The following is a 24580-nucleotide window of genomic DNA, read 5'->3' as shown; positions in this document are numbered from 1 at the left end:
AACCGTTAGAGAGCTGTGATCATAAGACAACCAAGCAGACTGAATTTAAGTATTGACAAACTCCTCTGAGGAAAAATGGGACTCTTGAACCATTTCAGTTTTGGGAGAGCCAAAAAAATTGGGAGTTTTTCTTTGGGAGTTTCAAGAAAAACTAAGAGGCCACTATAGAAGCATGTAAGAAGTAATGTGCTAACATTGTTAAAATGAATTTCTGAAGGCCAAATTATTTTTGGTCAAATATAACAGAAAATTATTATTTTTTTTTATTTTTTATTTTTTTTGTGTAATAAAGTTTTATTAAAGTATAAAGGAGATAGAGAAAGCTTCTGACATAGGCATCAGAAGGGGTAGAAAGAGTACCCGCTTGCTAGTGTTAACAATGAAGTTATATAATCCAAAGAATATCTGGAGGTTGTAAAGACCTCATCAGACCTACTCTCATAATTTACATTTTAAGATAACACTGTCCTCAGGCAAGATACATCCTTGTAAAGACCAGGTCTACTCTCATAATTAACATTTTAAGATAACAGAAGGTTGAATCTAAAGACTGTCCTTAGGCAGGATACATTATTGGTATATAATCCTAAGGAATGTGGAGAAAGAAAAAAAGTTTGTCCTTTCTTTTTCCTTGAGAATTTCAGACCCCTCTCCCCTTGGGGACCCCTAGACTCCCTATCAACCTGTCTAGGAACTGACTCTCTCATTCTCCCCCCTTTTTTTAGGAGAATTATGTTGTCTAGGGAAAAGGGGCGTCGTTCTCATTTTATAACTACTTTCGAGCTGACAAGGGGCGTTGTCCCTAAATTGGTGAGGCAACATATTTTCCTAATCCTCATATTGAGGATATCTGATCCAGGGGCCCCAAATAGTAGCTGTAGGAAGCTACAGCAGTAGCAGGAGTTTGAGCAACCATTTGTAACTTAAAAGCTTTCATGCGGCTAGAAACAAATCCAGTTATACAATTACAGATGCAGGGCGCAAACAGCAAGAACAAAACAACCAGAATTATTGTAATTAAGATAGTTGTCCACCATGGGGAACTAGTTAACGTTTCTCAAAGTGAGGCAATTGAGGCTTCAGGAGTATCCATGGCCCTAATCATCTTGTTCATGTGGCTGGTAAAATGAGTAACATTCGTGCTCATATCAGGTATATATGTACAGCATTGGGTATGAACAATGGCACAAGTTCCTCCTTGTGTAGCTGTCAGAATATCTAGAGCCAATCTGTTTTGTAAAACCACCTTTCTAATTTGTGCTTGTTCAGCATTAAGAGCTGAAATAGCCTTTTGAGAATCTTGTAATGTCTGCTGAGTAAAATTAGTCAAAGCATCCACTCGTAACATAACATCTGTAGTTCTCAAAGAGGGAACAAACGCTGTAACCAAATAATCATACCAATGAAATACAGACCTTGCCCACCGAGTTTTAAGGTGGGGTAAATTAGCAGGCTTTTTTGGAAGCTCTGAAAATATAAAGCCGTGAGTAAAGGCTAGACCCAGGGTGCATCTCCCTATCCAACCAGGGGGACGCCATGCCCATAGGTAAGAGCCACATATCCAATAAGTCCCGTTTGGAGCAAGCCAGCGCGACTGATATATCCAGTCCCAATTCGTGCCTGGCCAGACAAAGGGAGAACCTGAACTGGGATTGGAAAACACGGGAATGATTACATTGCATGTTTCCTGAGACAAATATCCCAATTGTTTCCAATCATTGTAAGTAAGTTGTTGGCTAACTTTTGGGGACAGCTCTGTTTGTTCCCAGCATATAGAGGCAGTAGATATTAAACGTCCTTTTTCAGGAGTTAGCCATGTAACCTCATCTCATATTTGATAAACGTCAGGTAAAAAACCATTAGATCTAGACCTATTTACGTTATATGTAGCAAAATAGTCATTGAACCGAGACAATGTATAATCAAAATTAAAAGTTTTTAAAACATTATGTCCATAGTTAGAGTACAAAGTGTTGCACCAGTCCATTTTAGGGTTGGTAGATGTCATCAGATGAAGAAGAGGCATCGCATGTGATTGTTGTCGAAGGTATTCACAGACTTGGAGAAAGTCTTTTCCTTGAAGTGGGGATGTCCACCACAGGAAGCCTTCCACTGATGAAGAGGGGAGCGCTCCACAGACCCAGCAGTTAGATCGATTGTGGAATGCAGCATAGGAGTGAGCCCAGGAAAGGAAGACATTGTCTTGAGGATCCAACGGCAGACTCAGGATATTTGGAGTCAGCAGAAGTAAGCTCACATAGGTTATCAGGTCCATCTTGTCCTGAAGGATCCCGGATGAGCCCCCAAGATGAGAGGTTGCTATTGAATCACGCGAATACACCGGGATTCTTGGCCCCCGAAGGAGAAGAATTCAATCCAGGGCCAGAGACGAGGCTTGATCGCTCAGAGCTTTTGTGTAATAACGTTTTATTAAAGTATAAAGGAGATAGAGAAAGCTTCTGACATAGGCATCAGAAGGGGGTAGAAAGAGTACCCCCAGAAAATTAATCATGAGAAAATTTGAATTAAAATAAATATTAAAGGGAATTCTTTAGGCAGGAGTAAAATGATCTAGACAAGATAGAAATGCAACGAGGAATGAAGAACCCTGGGAGAAATAATTTATATATATATATGTGTGTATAAATGCATACATATTGACTTTAAAAGCAATGATTATAAAGTTAGTCAATTTAAATATAGAATTAAAAATGCAACACAACAAATGAAGAGAGGAGAACATGCATTAAGAAGTTTTACGTCTTGTGTATTTTGCTATATGAATGTTGTGATTTCTAATGTAATCTCTAAAGTAATAGAAATAAAATCAGTAGAAAAATAATAAAATGATTGGTCAAATTAAGACAGGTAATGAGAATAAACATAAGAAGGTGAGACAAATGGAAAACATGTAGCAAGATGGCTGATATAAAACTAAACATATAGAGTGATGTCAGGGAAGATGGCAGTCAAAAACTCCTAGAATTCTCCCCTCTAAAATAACAAGAAAACAGACCTAAAATGTGTCAGAATCAATTTTTTGAGAACTCTGAAAATTAATCAAAACCTGTCAGCAATCCATGGAGCATTTATTAAAGAAAAGCAGCTGTATCTTGATAAGAACAGCAAGCTTCAAGTATTTTTAACCTAATCTACTCCCATCCTCCTGCAGTAGCTTTGAAAACTAACCACATGCATTTGTGAAGATCAGCTATCTTAACAGCCACTGATGGAAACAAAAGGATTTACATGGTATGGACCTAACAGAAGCAGAAGATACTAAGAAGAGATGGCAAGAATACACAGAAGAACTGTACAAAAAAGATCTTCACAACCCAGATAATCACGATGGTGTGATCACTGACCTGGAGCCAGACATCCTGGAATGTGAAGTCAAGTGGGCCTTAGAAAGCATCACTGCGAACAAAGCTAGTGGAGGTGATAGAATTCCAGTTGAGCTATTTCAAATCCTCAAAGATGATGCTGTGAAAGTGCTGCACTCAATATGCCAGCAAATTTGAAAAACTCAGCAGTGGCCACAGGACTGGAAAAGGGCAGTTTTCATTCCAATCCCAAAGAAAGGCAATGCCAAAGAATGCTCAAACTACCGCACAATTGCACTCATCTCACACGCTAGTAAAGCCATGCTCAAAATTCTCCAAGCCAGGCTTCAGCAATATGTGAACCGTGAACTTCCTGAGGTTCAAGCTGGTTTTAAAAAAGGCAGAGGAACCAGAGATCAAATTGCCAACATCCGCTGGATCATCAAAAAAGTAAGAGAGTTCCAGAAAAACATCTATTTCTGCTTTATTGACTATGCCAAAGCCTTTGACTGTGTGGATCATAATAAACTGTGGAAAATTCTGAAAGAGATGGGAATATCAGACCACCTGATCTGCCTCTTGAGAAACCTATATGCAGTTCAGGAAGCAACAGTTAGAACTGGACATGGAACAACAGGCTGGTTCCAAATAGGAAAAGGAGTACGTCAAGGCTGTATATTGTCACCCTGCTTATTTAACTTATATGCAGAGTACATCATGAGAAACACTGGGCTGGAAGAAGCACAAGCTGGAATCAAGATTGCCAGGAGAAATATCAATAACCTCAGATATGCAGATAACACCACCCTTATGGCAGAAAGTGAAGAGGAACTAAAAAGCCTCTTGATGAAAGTGAAGGTGGAGAGTGAAAACGTTGGCTTAAAGCTCAACATTCAGAAAACGAAGATCATGGCATCCGGTCCCATCACTTCATGGGAAATAGATGGGGAAACAGTGGAAACAGTGTCAGACTTTATTTTTAGGGGCTCCAAAATCACTACAGATGGTGACTGCAGCCATGAAATTAAAAGACGCTTACTCCTTGGTAGGAAAGTTATGACCAACCTAGATGGCATATTCAAAAGCAGAGACATTACTTTGCCAACAAAAGTTTGTCTAGTCAAGGCTATGGTTTTTCCTGTCGTAATGTATGGATGTGGGAGTTGGACTGTGAAGAAAGCTGAGCACCGAAGAATTGATGCTTTTGAACTGTGGTGTTGGAGAAGACTCTTGAGAGTCCCTGGGACTGCAAGGAGATCCAACCAGTCCATTCTGAAGGAGATCAGCCCTGGGATTTCTTTGGAAGGAATGATGCTAAAGCTGAAGCTCCAGTACTTTGGCCACCTCATGCGAAGAGTTGACTCATTGGAATAGACTCTGATGCTGGGAGGGATTGGGGGCAAGAGGAGAAGGGGACGACAGAGGATGAGATGGCTGGATGGCATCACTGACTCAATGGACGTGAGTCTGAGTGAACTCTAGGAGTTGGTGATGGACAGGGAGGCCTGGCGCGCTGCGATTCATGGGGTCTCAAAGAGTCGGACATGACTGAGTGACTGAACTGAACTGAAGCCCTATTAATACAGACTTAGGTGTAAATCTTTATGATCTTGTATTAGAAAATGGTTCCTTGTACAGTATGTATAAAGGATTGTGGTGCTTCAGAAGACTCTTGAGAGTCCCTTGAACTGTAAGGAGATCAAACCAATCAATCCTGAAGGAAATCAACCCTGAGTATTCATGGAAGGACTGATGCTAAAACTCTTCAGAGCCTACCTCTCTCTATGGAAGTCTCTCCAAGGAACCTTCTCGACCCTTCCTCAGTCAGAATCGTTCCCTGCTCCTGAGGTGGCGCCAAAGGACCAAGGAATTGGGGGAGTTCAGCTGCCCCACAAACTCAGGAAGACAGTGACCTGAACCTCTCTCTCCACCAGACTGGCTGCCCTTGATCTACACTATAAAAGGAATAATTTGAAATTTTGATCATGAGGTTGATATGCTTAGATCTGTGTTTTTAAAACATAAATCTGGCAACAAAATACAGTGAGCTCTGGGTGAGTCTATGGGTAAGACAGGAAACCCTGATGGGTGAGAGGGTGAGAGGTGAAGAATCTGCCTGCCAGTGCAGGAGACGCAGATTCAATAACTGGGTTGGGAAGATCCCCACCGGAGAAGGGAATGGCTACCCACTCCCCTGGGCAGAGGAGCCTGGAAGGCTCCATGGGGTCTCACTGGGGGGCCCATGGGGTTGCAAAATAGTTGGACATAACTGAAGAACTAAACAACAACAAATATGATAAAACATCTGTTTGAAAGGCTGTTGTAGCAGTCTGGCAAAAGATAAGAACTGGGCACAGTGAAAGTTGTGATGTTGTTCTGATGTTATCCAGTTTTCTTCTCTCTCTCACTTACAGACTAAAGTTTTCCCAAGAAAAGTTTCTGGTCTTTTATCTTTGAAGGAAGGATAGAGAACCTGCCTATGTCACTTAATTATTCTAGGTCTTACTTTTCTTATCTGTAAACTAATAGACAGTTTCCAAGTTCCTTCCTATTTTAATGTTCTATGGAAATACTTTGCTGCCAGTTGAGAATGTTAACCATCGACACCAACCACGGGTGAAACAAATAATACTTCAGGATTCCTCATTTTTCACTGACTTAAGCTCGTGGGGGGCTACCTGAGTGACTTGGTGGTAGAGAATCCTCCTGCAATGCAGGAGATGTGGGTTTGATCCCAGGGTTAGGAAGATCCCCTGGACAAGGAAATGGCAACCGACTCCAGTATTCCTGCCTGGGAAGTCCCATGGAGATGAGCCTGGTGGGCTACAGTCCATGGGGTCACAAAAGAGTCGGACACAACTTAGGGACGGAACGACAACAAGAAGCTAGTGTGACCTGAGTCTCCAAGTGATTGGGAATATTCTAGACAGTGTACAGTTTTTATTAACTTTATAAAATAACTTTCTATTTAAAAGATATAGACATTTTGTGATGTGAGACCAAATTAAACACAGTACTTAAACACAGTACATGGATTTAAACACCGTGTATCTTATTGTCTTTATTCTTGTTTTGGAAGTGCAACATGAAATACTGGTTCCCAACTACAGCACCTGTCTCCAGTCCTTCTCTATTTTTAAACTTTTCCCACAGTAATAAGAGTGCCTAAGGATTTATATTCACTAAAAAAGCTGAGCGCAGAAGAATTGATGCTTTTGAACTATAGTGTTGGAGAAGACTTGAGAATCCCTTGGACTGCAATGAGACCCAACCAGTCCATCCTAAAGGAAATCAGTCCTGAATATTCATTGGAAGGACTGATGCTGAACTTGAAACTCCAATATTTTGGCCACCTGATACGAAGAACTGACTCATTTGAAAAGACTCTGATGCTGGGAAAGATTGAAGGCGGGAGGAGAAGGAGACAAAAGAGGATGAGAGAGTTGGATGGCATCACCAACTCCATGGACATAAGTTGGAGCAAGCACCAGGAGTTGGTAATGGACAGGGAAGCCTGGTGTGCTGCAGTCCATGGGATCGCAAAGAGTCGGACCCAACTGAGCAACTGAACTTAACTGAACTGAAGAATAGCTGTCTTTATATCTGTATCTCTGAAGGGAGGGTAGAGAAACAACAGAACTAATACACAAAATAGTGTCTGTAATATTTTATTATGATGACACTAGAGTAGTAGCCAAAATTTATCATCTCTTAGGAATTCATAAAAAGAGACATGACATGCATTTCTCTTCTATCCAGTTTCAGTTATCTAAGTGCAGCCTAAGTTCTCAGTTCTTATTCCAGATACACTGTTCAGAATTTAATTGCACATGAAAAAAGTTTTAAAGCTGTTATTTTGTCCATAATCTCATATGCTCCTATCATAGTTAGCGCCCGAGTTAGTTGATCTCTTAAAGCAGCAGTGGTTACTGACAAGTTGTTCTTTTCCATTTTCCACTTATCAAGTACTTGGTGGACTCTCTCGCTTAGTGAAACAGTGCTGAAAAAATTTTAAATAATAATTATTTTAATTATCAGTTAGGAACATTGTTTTAAACTGCAACCTAGATATACAGTTTGCCAGAGTGACTAAATTAACTGAAGACAGTCTATATAAAAATATAGCATAGAGTTTGACACATAGTAAGTGAATATCAGTCCTATGTCAGCCCTTGTTGCCTTGTATAACACTGACAATTCAATTAACATTTGATTCTAAGAGAGATTTACTCAAGACCTCAATATAGTTGTGGCCTATTTACTGTAGACCAGTGCATTACTGCTCCTGCACTACATGCTTGACTTCATGACAACTCTCTTAGGTAAATCTGTTTATTTTACTAGTGGAAAACTGAGGCATACAAAAGTTAGAGGACTTATCCAGGGTCACAAAACTAGTTGGGATTTAGAGCCAAGCGGTCTATCCTCAGAGTTCTTGCTCTCAAACTACTGTAACCATATGGATCTCAAACATACAGTAAACTAAAATCAGTCTCTTATAACAAATAGAGTTCATGTTAATATGAATGTTTCAGAAGCATGTAATACCAGTATGATATAAACCAGAACATGAGAATGGGCTTATACTACAGGTTGTCATTTATACATACCTCAATGCAGACTTATCACTTTCTGAGATTGTCAGGTTTAATTTTTGACACAAAAATTGAAAATGTGTTTCAGTAATATTCTTGGCAACTATCTTGAAGATCTTCGCTAAGATTTTCTCTACAGTGGAACATAAAAGAAAATTTAGGCCATGTGTTTTGAAAAATGTACTCTATTTTGAGTTACTATTATAGCTAGGTTTTTTACTTCTGTGCTTTTATACAATGTATATATCAAACAAAATTGAAAAATAAGTACAGATATACTAATTGAAATTTGAGAAGATAACAAAATAGAAATTTGAACCACTTAGTCCATTTCTTCTAAATTCTGAATAACCCTAAACATAAATAACATAAATATCAATTTCCCATAAAATGTCTATTTAGAAGAATATCATAAGCAACTTCAAAGTGATCATTAAACCCTTTAATTCTTTAAGGATTTGAAACAAATTTAACTCCTTCCTTCAGTTCTGGCTTTTTAATATGCTTCTTTGGATATTATCCTGAGAAACCAAGTTTAACACTACTATAAATACGGTGTACACACACATATATGCTTGTTTTATATTCACATCATGTATTTAATGAATGTTGGCTTAGACATAACTAGAGTGTTTTTAGTTTAGAAAAAGCTATTAGCTAATATGAACTAGATCCATCTTTCTGTTAACCAGGGTAACTTGAGAATTTTCAAAAACTAGAGATCTGCCACCCCTCTATAATCATCTCAAATATGTTTAGTGCTTTCTGTTTTAAAATATTTATCCATACCATTAATCACTCAGGCTAGATTGTATGTTAATGATATAATTGAAAATCCAGTCTTCTAAGTGAAATTTTAAGGAAGAGACCCCATGTTCCTTGTTAATTGCAGGATAAATATATCTCCCATGATGACTTCCTCTTCAGTCTCTGTGGTGCCAAGCCTGCAGTGTGAAGGCCCCATGGGAATAAAGAAAGGCGATAAATGACTTGAATTCTCTTGTTTTTGCTGACTTTGATTTACTGTCATTGCCTGTTGAACTTTCCCTTCCATGGGCTAGAACCACATGAACCTTCTATCCTCAGGAACTTGAGTAACAGAATGTTAACAAGGAAGTTCAGTCATGTAACTTTACAGCCCTTCTCTAAAGTACTGTAACCTAGCAATAACACAGATCTTTAGAAAGGCCTTCAAGCTTTGTTTTACAAAAGTTTACAAAAGTAAACTTACCATTAAATATCCCCTTTTATGATAGCAGAACCAACTTGCATAGAAAGTTAGAGAAAAGAACTACTGTGACTTTTTTGCTTAGGCTCCTTCCATCAATGAGGCTGTCTTCTTGCATAATCTTCAGATAGGTAACCATACATATTGTGGCTAAGGTAACCATACATATTGTGGCTTACAGAGGACTGTGCATTTTTAGTGACCATCTCAACAGATTAAAGGATTATGATGGTATAAACCTCTTGATTACACAGACGGGGTACATAATAGAATGATTTGGGGGGACAGTTGTATATATTCTCTTTCCCCAAATCTGGATCATTAAATTGATTTAATACTTAAAAACTGCATTAAATTGGAGGACAAAAATCTGGATCTATTCTGAGGATTGACAGTGAGTGGCAAACTCAGAGTCCCAGGAAAAAGCTTAGACTTTGGGAACCCAAACCCAGGGAAAGAATGAGACAGTGAAACTTCCATCCAAAGACTTGGAGAAACCAGTCTCCATCTGGTGAAAGGGCATTTAAAGAAACTGGACCCAGTCTCTAAAGTAATCAGAGGAGTACTTAAGAACAGCAGGAATGAAGACTGCCTAAGGACTGCAGACAAGTAATAGCATTGGGCCAAGTAAACCTGATCTGTGAACTGCCTTCAAGGCCAAACACGACTTTTGGAACAACTGCATATGGTGACATAGTCCAGAACTGATAAAAAAAATTCAATATGTAGATTCTCTGAGTCTGGCCACGATCATGATGGCCACAACCTCTTGAAGTGCATCAAGGCTAGTAGATGGGGAGCAACTCATCTGTGACTTAAATTTACCTGTTTTTCAATGGTTCAAAATGTAAAGACCTAGATTAGATAATCTGAATTATCAAAATAAACTCCCAGCCTTCAGAAAAGGGAAGATGATAAATACTTTAATGTCCCTGCCAGATTGAAAACTTCTGATTAAAGCAAATTATTTGTTAACATACACATACCAGAAAATGACATTACCTACCATCTCTTTCATCTGCCCTCTGTAGATAGCGTGCAATAGTATATAATTGTTTTCCTTTACAGATTTCCATTGGTGGTCTCAGCAAAGGGTTATCATCAAAATTTATCTCCTTCAGTGAAAAAAGGTTGTAGATACCACTAGGCAGAACTGAAAGATTATTTCCTAGCAGAAAAAAAAATAATTGAATTATATCGTTTTGTAAAGGAAAACTATGGAGACAAATAACAACCATGTAAAGGACAGGGAGGTCTGGCATGCTGCAGTCCATGGCCACGAAGAGTCGGACACAACATGGCAACTTAACAACAACAACGAAAGGGGGTCTGTTGAGTCTCACTGACGCAGTGCCGGAGGAGCCCTACTGACGCAGTGCCGGAGGGGCCCCACTGATGCAGTGCCGGAGGAGCCTCACGGTGCTGGCAGATCTTAAGTTCTTGCTGTTGTCCACTTGCTAGGAGTGAAAAGGAGGATGTATAGAAACAGAGCAAGGATTCTTTTTTCTCATCGAGAATGACAGAATAAGATAGGAGGCTTTCCTCTTGCAATACCAGAATGGACTTTACAGAGTAAGTGTGATGGTACTTTTTTTCCAGTAATTTTTTAAAATAAACTTCTTGTTTCCAGGAATTTCAGATTTACAGAAAAGTTGCAGAAGTTGTATGGAGTTCTTGAATACTTTTCATCTAGTTTTAGTTTTCCCTGATGTTATCATCTCACATTATTATGTTACTTTTTTTGGGCCCATCATCCAGTGTGCAGGATCTTCAACCAGGAATTGAACCTGTGCCCTCTACAGTAGAAGCAGAGTATTAACTACTGCACTACCAGGGAAGTCCCCTCTGTCACATTTTTAAATCCAAGAAGCTAACGTTGACACAGTACTATTAAATAGGCTTTGGATGCTTTTGAATTTCATTATATTTCCATCAATGTCCTTTTTCTGTTCCAGTTATCTATTCCAGGATAGCACACTGCATACAGGATGTCTTCCAGTCCATGAGAATTCCTCAGCCTGTCCTTGTTTCTCAAGATCTTAATGGTTTTGTATAGAACTGGTTAGGAGTTCGAAGAATATTTCCTAATATGAGTTTATCTGATATATTTTTTCATAAATAGACTGGGGTTATGGGTTTTTGGAAAGAACACCACAGAGATTGAGTGCTCTCTTCACCTCAGGGATACCTGACATCCACAAGATATCACTGGCGTGTTAACCTTGATCCCTTGGCTAAAATAGTGTCTGCCAGGTTTCTGCAAGGTAATGTTTTTATTTTCTCCTTTCCATACTTTGTTCTTTAGAACGGGATTATAAAGTCTAGTCCATCCTCAAAGAGTGGAGAGTAAGCTCCACTTCCTTAAATGTAATTTTTTCAAAACCATCTTAATCTATTGATAATATAAACTTGACATGAAAAGTAAAACTGTGATTACAGACAAAGAATTTGTCATCACTTCAAGAGGAACTGGGCTAAAGTCTGCCTTTGTGTTATTTGTATATTTTATGGTTGTGTTATTTTAGCCAAGAATAAAGGAACCTGGTTCCTTTTAGTGAAGAAAGGTTTTAGAAACCAAGATCTGGGTACTAGGTTGTTTCTTGGAGTATGTGCTGCTTCTGACTCATGTATATTCTCTCTCCCTGATATTACTAGCTCTGGGGAAAACCAGTTACCATGTCTTGAAGGGGCTGACATAGGAGGGAACTCAATTCTGCTGCCAGTAGCCACATAAATAAGTTTTGAAGCAAATCTACTAGCCTTAATCAAGCCTGTCTGTAGTACCAACCAATAGATTGGCTGCCATCTCATACAAGATTCTGAGACAGAGCAAGTCAACTAAACACCTTCTGGGTTCCTGACCCTCAGAAACTGTGTGAAATAAATATGTTATTGATTTGAGAAGCTAAATTTTGTGGAAATTTGTCACACATCAACAGATAACCGATATAACAGCTACCAGCTGAAAGTACTGTGAGATCTAAGGAGCTGCCAACTTCAGGGAAGGAGTTTGCATTTTTAATTCAGCAACTTAAGTGCCTGATGAAGCAACAATAGCAACCAGAACAAATGTCAACTTTCTTTGGAGAAAGATAGAATTGATGATAGACTTCAGGATTCAAAACAGAGAAACAAGAAAGTGTGGCTCACTCCCAGGAGAAAAAAACTGACTCAATTATTGTAGTTAACAATAAAAGAATTTTATTGTTAAAGCAGCTAATACAATGAAGTTTAAGAATATAAAGAAAGATAGTCTCAAATGAATGAAAAAATGGGAAATCTTGGAGGAGAACTATAAACTATGAAAAGAAAAATGGCAGTTCTAGAACTGAAAAATTTAGTATCTGAAATTAAAAGTTAATCCGACAGATGTAACAGAATAGAGATCATAGACAAGTCAGTAAACTTGAAGGCAGATCAGTATGAGATGCTTAAAAGCTGTGTGTGTACACACACACAGTTTTAGGGATTTGTAAGACAATACGTAAAGGTAATTGGAATCTTACAAAGAGAAGAGAGAAAATGAAGCAGAAAAAATTTTTGAAGAAATAGGTTAAAAATCCCCAATTTAGTAAAATATTCAGACCAGAAACAGCAAAATCCAAGCAGTATAAATAAACATGAAAACCACACCTTTAATGAATATCACAGAAAGTTCAGAGTAATCCTCTCAAAAAATCAGGTCCTCCACTGAATCAATCAAAAGTTGGAAAGCAATGACAGAATCAGCTTTTTCATAGTTCTGGCATTTACTCCAGGATTTTACAGTTAGTAGGACCCTGTTCCAGGAAGAAAATGGCAGAAGAGTTTTGGTAAGAGAGCACTGAGACTTTTCTCCCTGCCACTCTCCACTTCCAGGGCAGCAGCAGTCAGAGAGGGCTGGGGCGGCCTGCATTCCTGGTACAGCATGCTGGTATCAGAAAGCCAACATAGACTTTGTTCTTTGAATACTGTGCTTTTGCATTTTGACCTGTCTGCTGATCTTCTGACGGACTGGCACAGAGGATGACCTTTGTTTTGCTCCCCACCCCCCCCACCCCCGCTCAGACTGGAGCAGCCTCCCTGGTGGCAGTCGTTGTCCCGTGTAAAGACATACACTGTCTGTCTCCCCCTCCCCCACAAGGGAGGGGGGCAAAGAACAGCAGACAAAGAAAGCAGCAGACAAATTCAAAAGCCCAGGCAGGAGAAGGCTGAGGAGGAAGTTTCTTGGGGGAATTAGGGCTCAGAAGGGCCACAGTATATTCTGGGGGAAATGGAATGCAATAAGCATATTCAGAACTGGACACCTGCCCAGAAGAAAACTGAGAGAATCCTAGACTTGCACCTGAGGTGGATTTCTGGGCGTCCCACAGTCAGCAAAAGACTAAGACAGAGTTGTAGGTGGCCTGGCTTAGTGTTAACGTGCCCCAGCTTAGAGCCAAACTGCAAAGACTGGGAAAGTCGTATTTTCTTTTATGGCTCTGGGTATTGAGGACAGAAGCTATCCATACAAATACTAACCAAAGAACTGGGGTGGTTTTATATAATATCAGATAACAAAGACTTTAAGTCAATAACTGTTATAGAAGACAAAGGACAGTATATATTGATAAGAGGATCATTACATCAAGAAGATATAACAATTAGAAGTATGTACAAACCAAACAACAGAGCCCCAAAACATACTGGGCAAATTCTGATAGGATTGAAGGGAAAATCTGGTGGTTTTAAATTAATAAATGGAAGCTTTAATACATCACTTTCAGTAATGGATAGAACATTTAGTCAAAAAGTCATTTAGGGGACTTGAGCAGCACTATAAAGCAATTAAACCCAATAGATATACATATAACATTCCAACAGCAGAAGACACATTTTTCTCAAGTACACATAGAACATTCTCCATGATAGACTATGTATTAAGGCACAAGACAAGTCTCATTAAGATCGATTCAAAAAAAGCCAAATAGTATATCTATTCTGACCACAGTGGAATGACACTACCAAAGATAATGGAAGGAAAACTGGAAAATTTACTAATTTAAGCAGCATGCCAAATTTAAGCTACCACTGTGTCAAAGATGGAATCAAAAAGGAAATTATAAAACGCAAAGATAAAATGAAAACACAATAACCAAAAATTATAGATGCAGCAGAAACAGTGCTGAAGATGAAATCTATAGCTGAAAATACCAACACTAAAAAAGAATGTAATTACTTTATATATAAATTAACTAGAAAAATATAAGTAAATTAACCCAAAACTATTAGGAGGAGGAGGAAATAAAGATTGCAAGCATGTTCAGTCAATCAGTTGTGTCCAATTCTTTGCAACCCCATGGACTGTAGCCCCCCAGGCTCGTCTGTCCATGGGATTTTCCAGGCAAGTATACTAAAGTGGGTTACTATTTCCTACTCCATGGAATCTTCTTGACCCAGAGATTAAACCCACATCTCCTGCATCTCCTGTATTGGCAAGTGGATCCTTTACCACTGAGCCACTTGGGAATTTTTAGAGCAGATATAAATGAAATAGAGAATCAATAGAATCAACAAAACCAAAAGCTGGTTCTTTGAAAAGATCAACAAAATTGATAAACCTTTAGTTCAATGGACTAAGGAAAAAGAAAGATTCAAATTACCAAAATCAGAAATGAAAGTAGAAACATTACTACTGATTCTATAGAAGTAAAAGATTATAGAGCACTATGACCATTATTATACCAGCAAACTGGATAATCTAGAGGAAATGAACAAATACCTAGAAACACAAAACCTGCCAAGACTAAATCATGGAGAAAGACGGAAAATCTGAATAGATCTATGGCTAGAAAGAAGACAGAAGCAGCAATCAAACATCCTCCAACAGAGAAGAACCCTACACCTTGTAGCTTCACTGGTGAATTCCACCAAATATTTAAAGAACATCTAATGCCAATCCTCAACTCTTCCAAAAAATTGAAGAGGACAGAACACTTCATAACTCATTTCATGAAGCTGCCATTACCCTGATACCAAAGCCAGAAAAAGACACTTCAGGAAATGAAAACTACAGATCAATATCCTTTTTGCACAAATCCTCAACAAAATAAGAGCAAATGAAATCTAACAAAATATTAAAAGGATTATACACCATTGCGAGGTGGGATTTATCTTGAAATGCAAGGATGATACGATATAAGAAAATCAATCAGTGTAACATGTGATATTAAGAGAAAAAAGCTCATGATTCTCTCAATGATACAGAAAAGTCATTTAACAAAATTCAATACCATTTTGTTATTAAAAACAATCATATTTGTGTGTTTTTCTAATACTAGTACTTCAAAATACATGAATAAAACTGATAATTAAAGCAAAAATCATACAAATTCCACAGTCCTACTTGTAGATTTTAATGCCTCTCCAAAGCAACTAATACAAGACAGTATACCAATAAAGACAGAATATTCCAACAAGATTATCAACCAGTACTTATATGATATTTATAAAACACTGTACCTAACACTTGCAGAATATACTTTTTTAGAGTGTGTTTGGTATGATTATCAAGGATGGAAAAAATGGGTAGAAAAAAGATACACCACTAGAAGTACAGTGGTTTAGTTGCTAAGTCATTTCTGACTCTGCAACCACATGTATGGTAGCCTGCCAGCCTCCTCTGTCCATGAGATTTCCCAAGCAAGAATACTGGAGTGGGTTGCCATTTCTTTCTCCAGGTGATCTTTCCTACCTGGGATTGAACCTGCATCTCCTGCATTAGCAGTGGATTCTTTACCAGTGAGCCACCTGCCCCTACTTCTAGTCTGCGGAGAAGTACAAAAGAAGTTTCGATTCTGTCGTATTTCTTAACAGTCAAAAATATCTCAAGTATATATGTATCCCCTCTTACGGCTGATTCATGTTGAGGTTTGACAGAAAACAACAAAGTTCTGTAAAGCAATTATCCTTCAATAAATAAGTTAATTTAAAAAAAGAATGAAAAAAAAAAACTCAAGTAAATGATTCCTTATAGCTGAGAGTAAGCATATAGGTGGTTTTTTCTGTAAGCTTGAAATACTTTATAATAAAAATGAAGAAATATACTAGTCTAGCTTTGAGAATTCTGATATTTTTAGAATGACTTACTTTTGTTGTTGCAATTGAAGTGATTTACTTTGTAAAACACTGTAAGATATTAGATTACTATAGGGTGTAGAAGTGGGCTCAGGGTACCCAGCAGGGAAGGAAAATAGAGAAAATGCTGACCTAAGGTTGTGTGTGGAGAGGGAGAGTGAGGTCAGGTTCACAAAGGGAAGAAATACTGAATGATTAGGTATAGGCAGAGAAGACAGAAAAGAAATGAAAATATGTTCAGGTTCCCCAGCTAGGTCATAGCCTCTTTCAGGGAAGGAACTGGACTTTAGGCTTTGCTCTCATTTTCTGTATGTGCAATAGCCATTTCCTTCCAATGGGCACTTAATACATGGTGTTGATTGCTTGCCATTCTGTCTTGTCAGCAAAATTTGCAACCTAGAAACTAAAACTCAACTTACTGATAATCCTTATTGATTATACTTGACACTCACCACTCAAGTTTAGCTGCTGGAGAGCATTTAAAGACAGAAAAGATGATGGCAGATATCTTATTTGATTGTTGTCTGCGTTTAGACTAACCAGACTCCTCAGTTCCCCTATATTTGTTGGCATCTCTCTGATTGCATTATTTGAGATATCAAGTCCTTTAAGTTTAGTCATATTAGACAGCTCTTCTGGAAGTCTTGTTAGCTGTAACAAAAGTTAAACAATTATATTTTTAATAAATATTTCTATGATGAAAACTTTTTCTGAAATAAAAGGGAAGGAGAGATTTTTTTGTTTGTTTGTTTCAAAAAAGAAGATATTTTCACTATGTCACAAAGTCCTTGTGATTCCCTTCCTTAATAAAACCCACAACAAATTGTGTAACATCCAAATATCTCCCCAGTCTGACCAATGCTACCTATTCAACCCTGTGGCTTATTAACTACTTTTTTCACTCTCCCAACACTTGATGTTCAGTGCACCTTATCCCTTCTGTCCCTAAAGCTTACCCTGCTTTGATTTCTTCTCCCTGAAGTCTTTCTAAATTATTCTCTTCCATATTTGATCTCTTTCCTCCTACTCTCATCAACAGAGCTTTCTATTAATCCCTTGTGTATGTATTCTCCTTGGATTTTTAAATGACATAATGTATGTTTTATAGTTTTTTAATACATGTTCCCAATCATAATACATTTTGAGTAAGTGTTCAGTAAATTCCTTTGTAATAGACACACACAGTTTAGCAATGTAGCTTCAAATGAAAATTCCTAGTACAAAAAGTATTGCAAAGTAACAGGAATTAAAATACTCTGCTAAGGCAAAGAAGAAATACGCATCTTCAGAAAAAATAAAGTCATCACAAGTGACTTCTGAAATAGAGGAAGTCCTGTGAGTGCAAAAAAGTGTTTTGAATATGTGGGCTCCTCAAAAATAATCAGACAACAAAGTAAATACTGCATATTGAGCTCAGTGTTCTTCCATGTATAAAAGAAGCATAATAGATGACCCTAAGTTCAGGGAGATTAAAATTCAGTTTGGGAACAAAATGTATGCATGTGTATGCTCAGTCACTTCAGTTGTGTCTGACTCTTTGCAATCCTGTGGACCCTTTGCAACCCTGTGGCCTGATATTCGGCTCCTCTGTCCATGGGATTCCCCAGGCAAGAATACTGGAGTGGGTTGCCGTGCCCTCCTCCAGGGGACCTTCCTGACTCAGGAACCAAACCCGCATCGCTTCTCCTGCATTGGCGGGCGGGTTCTTTACCACTAGCGCCACTTGGGAAGCCCAAAATATACACATATGAAACAATCAGAGATCAGCACTAATCAATAAGTAATTCAGTGCCAAAATAATGTTTACAATAATATAGAGAGAGAATTTAGGGAATGTATATCAGCATAAATGAAAACAAAAAAGAAGCTTCATGTAGCAGGTGGGACTCAAATGGCTTTTTGAGAATGAATGGGAATTACAGGACACTCCAGGCAAGACAAATATCATGCATACAAATGGCCAGTGAAAAGCTGACAAGCAAAGAGATGATAGGAAGCAGAAGGAGATATGTTCAGAGAAGGAATATGGAACCAGCCTCTGGCAAGACTTGAAATCTGGTCTTGTTGGGAGGAGTCTGATCAACACAAATAGCTAGGTCTACAATTTGACAATCCTTCAAATATTCTTTAACAACTTGCTCAGCATTTCTTAGAGGAAGTGCCTCAGAACTGTGTGATGAGAGAGCTACTCTGAAAGGAAAATTTCTGTTGGGCATCCTTCACTCAGCAAAATAAAAGCCCTGTAATTAACCTTATTCCTGTTCTTCAGATGACTGTTCAGTGAATATATGCCGTTTATAGATTAATCTTTTGAGTATATTACCTTCACCCCAAGAGGGTTATCAAAGTGATCTTTCCAATTACAGAGGATATTCCTTTTGAGAGGAGTTTTGATATATCATTTTTCTCATTTGGTGACCTTCAAATTGATGTTTTAATGACGCGGAATGGTGTCTTTGGCAACCATCCACCCATCCAAGGGATCTAGATTCCTAAGAATGGCCCTGTGAAATGAAGGCTGGTAGTTTGATGAGTCCTGAGAAAAGGCAGGTGACGGACTCAAAGAGAATAGCAGAAGTTTCCCCGAGTAGTCTAGGCATGAACTGAGCAATAAGCATGGACCAGGACGGAGCCAGTGACGTTGGAAAAGAGAGAGGATCCAAGAGCTTTTTCAGAGGAAAAATGAAATTGCTTTGGTGTAAGATTCAGTATGACTGGTGATGGTTCCATGATTTCTAGATCGACAGGTCTGAAGAAAGTGGCATCACAAACAGAAATGGGGAAATTTTGAAGGGAGTTGCGTTAGAAAGAAAGGTGGGTTTGATTTTGAAGTTATATTGAGTTTGAGACAATAGAAGAATAGGAGAACAGAGAATATCCAGGGAATCTGTGGTACTAGCTCACTGGTGAAAGATTAGCTCCAGATATGTGGATCTGAGAGTTATGTGCATGCTGAGGTCTAGGAAGCAGTTAATAGAAAAGAGAAAATTAAAGACACAACTTTGTAGATTTCCATAGGAAGATATAGGAAGAGAAAGTGAGAGGATTATAAATCAGCCAAGGAATTAGTTGATGATTATAGTACAGAACTAAAACGTGTCTTTTAGTATAAGAGAAACTTTTAAAACATAACATGTATTATTATTCATTCCATCTACTTAAGCAAGTATTTTCTGGAGTAGTCTTTCTGGAAAATGTATATATAGCTGCTGCTGCTGCTAAGTCACTTCAGTCGTGTCCGACTCTGTGCAACCCCATAGACGGCAGCCCACCAGGCTCTCCCATCCCTGGGGTTCTCCAGGCAAGAACACTGGAGTGGGTTGCCATTTCCTCCAGTATATATAGCAGATAGGTTTAAAATGTCAAATAACTTTGGGAAATGTGGGTTAAATAGAGACAAACCAATCTCTTTGTGCAGGACATTTGAGAGCTTTTAATATGCTGAATCCATTGTGATTCTCTAAGAGCCCAGTGCTTCACAAAGCTCATGTGCCTAGTATTTTTTAGTAACAGACTCTGGGAAATCTTGGGCTTCCCTTCTGGCTCAGACGGTAAAGAATTTGCCTGGAATCTTCCGGGAGACCCAGGTTTGATGCCTGGGTCGGGAAGATCCCCTGGAGGAGGAGCTGGCCACCCACTCCAGTATTCTTCCCTCAACAGAGGAGCAAGAATTCCATGGACGGAGGAGCCTGGTGGGCTCTAGTCCATGAGGTTGCAAAGAGCTGGACACATAACACATACTAGGAAATCTTGCTGTCCATAATAGTCCCTTGTGACTTGTGTGACTTGTTAAAGTCGCTCAGTTGTGTCTGACTCTTTGTGACCTCATGGACTATACAGTCCATGTAATTCTCCAGGCCAGAATACTGGAGTGGGGTAGCCTTTACCTTCTCCAGGGGATCTTTCCAACCCAGGGATCAAACCCAGGTCTCCTGTATTGCAGGCGAATTCTTTACCAGCTCAGCCACAAGAGAAGCCCAAGAATACTGGAGTGGGTAGCCTATCCCTTCTCCAGATAATAGTCCCAGCCTCTATCAAATTAATTTGACTGTGGTGGTCAAATTAAAGATAGCTAGGTAATAGCTGTGTCCTTTTCACTTGTTTACTGAGATCTTAATATATAAATCAAATTCTTTGATTTTTAAAAAATATTTCCATAAAATTCAGTCAGTGTTGAGTAAACTGAAATGCTGTAAGAACATTTATACCCATTGATCTAGCAGTTCTTTAGGGGAAATTCCATAGGGAAATAGTAAAATATGAAAAGGGTACATTTATGAAGAAGTTCAATCATAGCATTATTTATGATAAAAATTAAAACATCATAGAATGCTTAACAACAGAGGATTAGTTACACATATCATGCATTGGTTATAATAATTATTGGGAAGATTATGTTATGGGTAAATTTGTATATGTTAAGTGAAAATGGAAGACTTTAAAACTGAGTATGCAGTATTTCTACAATTGCTTATAAAATTATATAAATAAGAAAAAGCAAGAGTAAAAGTAAGTTAGGACTTCCCTGATGGCTCAGATGGTAAAGCGTCTGTCTACAATGCAGGAGACCTGGGTTCAATCCTGGGTTGGGAAGATCCCCTGGAGAAGGAAATGGCAATCCACTCCAGTACTATTGCCTGGAAAATCCCATGGACAGAGGAGCCTGGTAGGCTACAGTCCATGGGGTCGCAAAGAGTCGGACACAACTGAGCGACTTCACTTTCACTTTCAAAAGTAAGTTGTATCAACATATGTCCAGTACTTCCGGAATTTATTTTTACTTCTTTTTTGTCAATTTTCCAAATTTTCAATAATGTGTTTATGTTACATCTATAAGTTAAGTGAAAATAAATCTATAAATTTGTCACCTTTAATTACTTGGTATTTCATTTTAGTGAAATGTTTTCCTGTTAAACTCTTGTGTTGCAAAGTTAATTTGTAAGCCATGTTTGAGGTCAAAAAATAAAATATTCCAGCTAAATTAAACACACACACACTGCAGCTTAGATTCTGATCCCCTCAGCCCTCCCTTCCTCACAAAGCCCAAGCTGTCTCTTACCTTTTTCCCATTTATCTGGCTTATATTCAATTCTTCCAGTGATTGAAGGTGGCAAAGTTCAACAGGAAAATATATAAATTGATTGTTTGAGATGTTTAATTTCTGGATTCCTTTTAAGTTACAGATTTCTGAAGGTATAGTCTGTATTTGGTTTTCTGAAAGATCAAGTACTCTCAAATTGTCTAAAGTACACACTTCTGTGGGGAAAGTTTCCAACTTATTATAGCATAAAATAAGAACATGGAGTGATACCATGTTGGAAATAGATGGTGGTATTTTCCTTATTTTGTTTTTACCAAGATCCAGGTATTCAAGATTAATAAGAGAACATAAGTGCTCAGAAAATAAAAGGAGTTTGTTTTCATTAAATTCTAAATGAAGCAGTTGTTTACTGAAAGATATGTCTACAGGTATTTCTGAAATATAATTTCCATTTAAACTCAAATAATAAAGAGAGTCTAAAGCACACAAACCTAGTGGAAAATACATTATTTTATTATAACTCAATTCAACTTTAGCTATGTTTTTGCAGCTTTTTATTTCAATGGGAAAATCTGTGATAAAATTTCCTGAAAATTCTAGGCTGAACATATTATTAAGATGTGAAATATATTCAGGTATTTTCACTAGATAGTTTCTGTTTATATGGAGTTTTCTTAAATTTTTAAGCTTATGGATGTTCTTAGGAAGTTCTGTTAATTTATTATCACTAAGACTAAGGCATTCCAACACTGCACAGTGGGAAATGTTCTCTGGCATGTCTTTCAATAAATTTTTATCAAGTATTAGAATCCTGAGTTCCTTAAAATTCTCAATTTTGTTTGAAATAACTTCCAATTTATTGTCTGTCAGTTGGAGTTCTTTCATTTTGAGCAATAAAAAAATTTCCACAGCCAAAAAAGTAAGTTTATTGTGATCCAGTAAAAGTTTTTCTAAATTTTTAAGCTCCTTAATTTCTTTTGGCAAACTGTTTATCAGGTTTCCAGTAAGATTTAGTGAAATTAACTTGGGAAGGAAGCACAAAGCTTTAGGAAATATTGTTAACCGATTATATTCCAGATTAAGAGCCCTCAAGTTTTTCAAACTAGACAGGGCATCCGGTATATGTCTTAACTTATTTTTAGCCAAATTTAAAATTTCCAAGTTTTTAAGACTTTCCAAGCCAGAAGGAAAATCCTCAATGCAATTGTTATTTAAAAATAGTTCCTTGATATTCCCAAGCTGTGATATTTCTTTAGGTATATGTGATATTTGGTTGTAACTGACATTTAATAGTTTTAAATTATGAAGTAACTGAATTTCAGATGGAAGTGTTGATAGCCCATTTTTTTGTATGGATAGAATTTCAAGTCCTAGCATATCCCTTGAGTCTGCCCCTTTAAAACTTTTGATTTCATTCTCATCTAAATACAGATATTTTACATATTTGACTTTTAAAATGTCCTTAGGGAATTCTTGTAAACCCTTGGCTTTGAGGTTAATTGTGAAGTTATCTGATGGTAAGCCAGATCCTTTCTGATTTTCTTCAGAGAGTTGTGGACTAATTTTTCCTAATGTTTCATGAGATAGGGAGTCAACAAAAGCCTGATATTCAGCCCTCATCTCAGTTTCTGATAATGATGAATTTTGTGAAATTCCAGTTTTTGACTGCAGGCTGTCATATGTAGTAATTGTTTCAGAAAATTGGAGACTTTTCCTTTGTTCTTCATTTTTCTTAGACTTACTTCCAGAGGAAGATGCTAATGTGTTTTTACTAGGATGCGTTTCATAAATTTGGTTGGACGATGTCTCATCAGAATCTTCCTTTAACAAGTTTGATGTTTCTTTAGTAAGTCCAGATTCCTCCACTGACCGTGATCTAGATTCTTTTCTATATCGACTAATGATATCCTCTAGCTCTTCTGAAGTACGCTTCTTTTCAGACATCTTATTTGTGGGTATATTTTATACCAATACAAGATTGTAACTCAGTTATAATTTTCACGTTTAATTTTTTTCCTTTGAACCTACAAAACAAATGTTGATGTTAAGAGATATAATAAAGATGTTAAAGTTACAAAAGAATTTTAATACAATAATTTTTATTCTATAATGAATAATTTCATAATCATTAAAAAACATTTATAATTAATTAACTTATATATAATTACTGGCTAAAGACAGTTTATTGATTGGATGCATTTATCACATGATACTCTTAAAATCACATTAAGATTATAGAAAGGAATAAAAATATCAAAGAAAATGAGAAAGGACACATAAGGGAATGAAAGAACTCAAGTTTTTGGAAGACAGGGTGTAGCCAGTGACTCCCTCGTGCCACATGTAGAGACTTTCAGTCTTTTGTGGGTTTGTTTACATATGGTAGATTTACATCTGGTATTGAAGTATCTTGTCCCAACAAATTCTCGTGTATGACAGTTCTCCAATAGGTGAAAATAAAATGTCTTAAGGAAGTGGGGATGCTTTCAGTAAAAGTAAACTAGAGGTAAAACAACCTTTTCAAGGATTAATGTCTGACTTTAAGTCTTTTGTGTAACTCTTGAGGAACCTCCACAGCTAGGGAGCAACCTCCTCAAGAGGTCTGAATTTGATCTCTGTAGGTCCCTCTTTCAAGTTTATTCGTTTTAACAACCCAATCTGCATCCCCAGGGGTGGTAGCTGCTACTTATTTTTATTGTCTCTGTTGCTGAAGTCTCACCTTTATCTTTTCAGCACTCCAATACTTGTCTACACAACTCCCTATATTAACAAATTATTATTAATTGAAATATGGTTGATTTATAGTATTGTGTTAGTTTCAGGTATACAGCAAAGTGATTCAGTAATATTTTTGCAGATTATTTTCTACTATAGGTTATTACAAGATATTGAATATAGTTCCCTGTGTGATGCAGTAAATCCACGCTGCTTATCTATTTTATGTATAGTACTTTGTATCTGTTAGTCCCATACTCCTCTAATTTATCTCCCTCTGCCACCTTTCCCCTTTGGTAAGCATAACCATAAGTTTGTTTTTTGATGCCTGTGAGTCTATTTCTGTTTTGTATATATGTGTTCGTTTGTATTTTTTTTTAGATTCCACATGTAAATGATACCATATAATACTTGTCTTTATCTGACTTGCTTCTCTAAGAATAATATTCTCTTGGTCCATCGTGTTTCTGCAAATGGCAATATTTCATTCTTTTTTATGGCTAAGTATTATTCCATCACACACACACGCACCACATCTTAAGGGAGTCATCTGTTGATGAGTTCCATGTCTTGGCTATTGTAA

General features: G+C 37.6%; 1 protein-coding gene and 1 long non-coding RNA gene across 2 annotated transcripts in view; one reads left to right on the top strand and one right to left on the bottom strand.

The window, feature by feature from the left end:
* The window catches only part of LOC147374689 (uncharacterized), a 65450-nt gene that overhangs the window by 3160 nt on the left and 37710 nt on the right, over positions 1-24580 (top strand). The gene's annotated exons all lie outside the window — the stretch shown is intronic.
* LRRD1 (leucine rich repeats and death domain containing 1) lies at positions 6976-23611 on the bottom strand. The gene is made up of 5 exons (XM_086397955.1): positions 21301-23611; positions 16694-16892; positions 10153-10314; positions 7934-8051; positions 6976-7323 (listed from the first exon to the last, which is right to left on the bottom strand). The coding sequence occupies exons 1-5, from the start codon at positions 23224-23226 to the stop codon at positions 7137-7139; spliced, it is 2592 nt and encodes an 863-aa protein (XP_086254081.1). The 5' UTR covers positions 23227-23611; the 3' UTR covers positions 6976-7136.

Source organism: Bos grunniens, chromosome 4, assembly GCF_055505025.1.
Source record: "Bos grunniens cultivar Pamir isolate PY7600 chromosome 4, Bosgru_T2T1.0, whole genome shotgun sequence".
In the NCBI taxonomy this organism is placed as follows: domain Eukaryota; kingdom Metazoa; phylum Chordata; class Mammalia; order Artiodactyla; family Bovidae; genus Bos; species Bos grunniens.
The sequence above is the reverse complement of the archived record's forward strand: the minus strand, read 5'-3'. Positions and strand labels throughout refer to the sequence as shown.

What these genes read in the sequence shown, in the direction of transcription:
- LRRD1 (XM_086397955.1), bottom strand. Translation starts at nt 23,226, where the DNA reads ATGTCTGAAAAGAAGCGTACTTCAGAAGAGCTAGAGGATATCATTAGT. An exon ending in GCCAGATAAATGGGAAAAAG is followed by an intron (nt 16,893 to 21,300) that starts GTAAGAGACAGC and finishes CTTTTGTTACAG; the next exon opens with CTAACAAGACTTCCAGAAGA. An exon ending in CCAGCAGCTAAACTTGAGTG is followed by an intron (nt 10,315 to 16,693) that starts GTGAGTGTCAAG and finishes TTTTTCTGCTAG; the next exon opens with GAAATAATCTTTCAGTTCTG.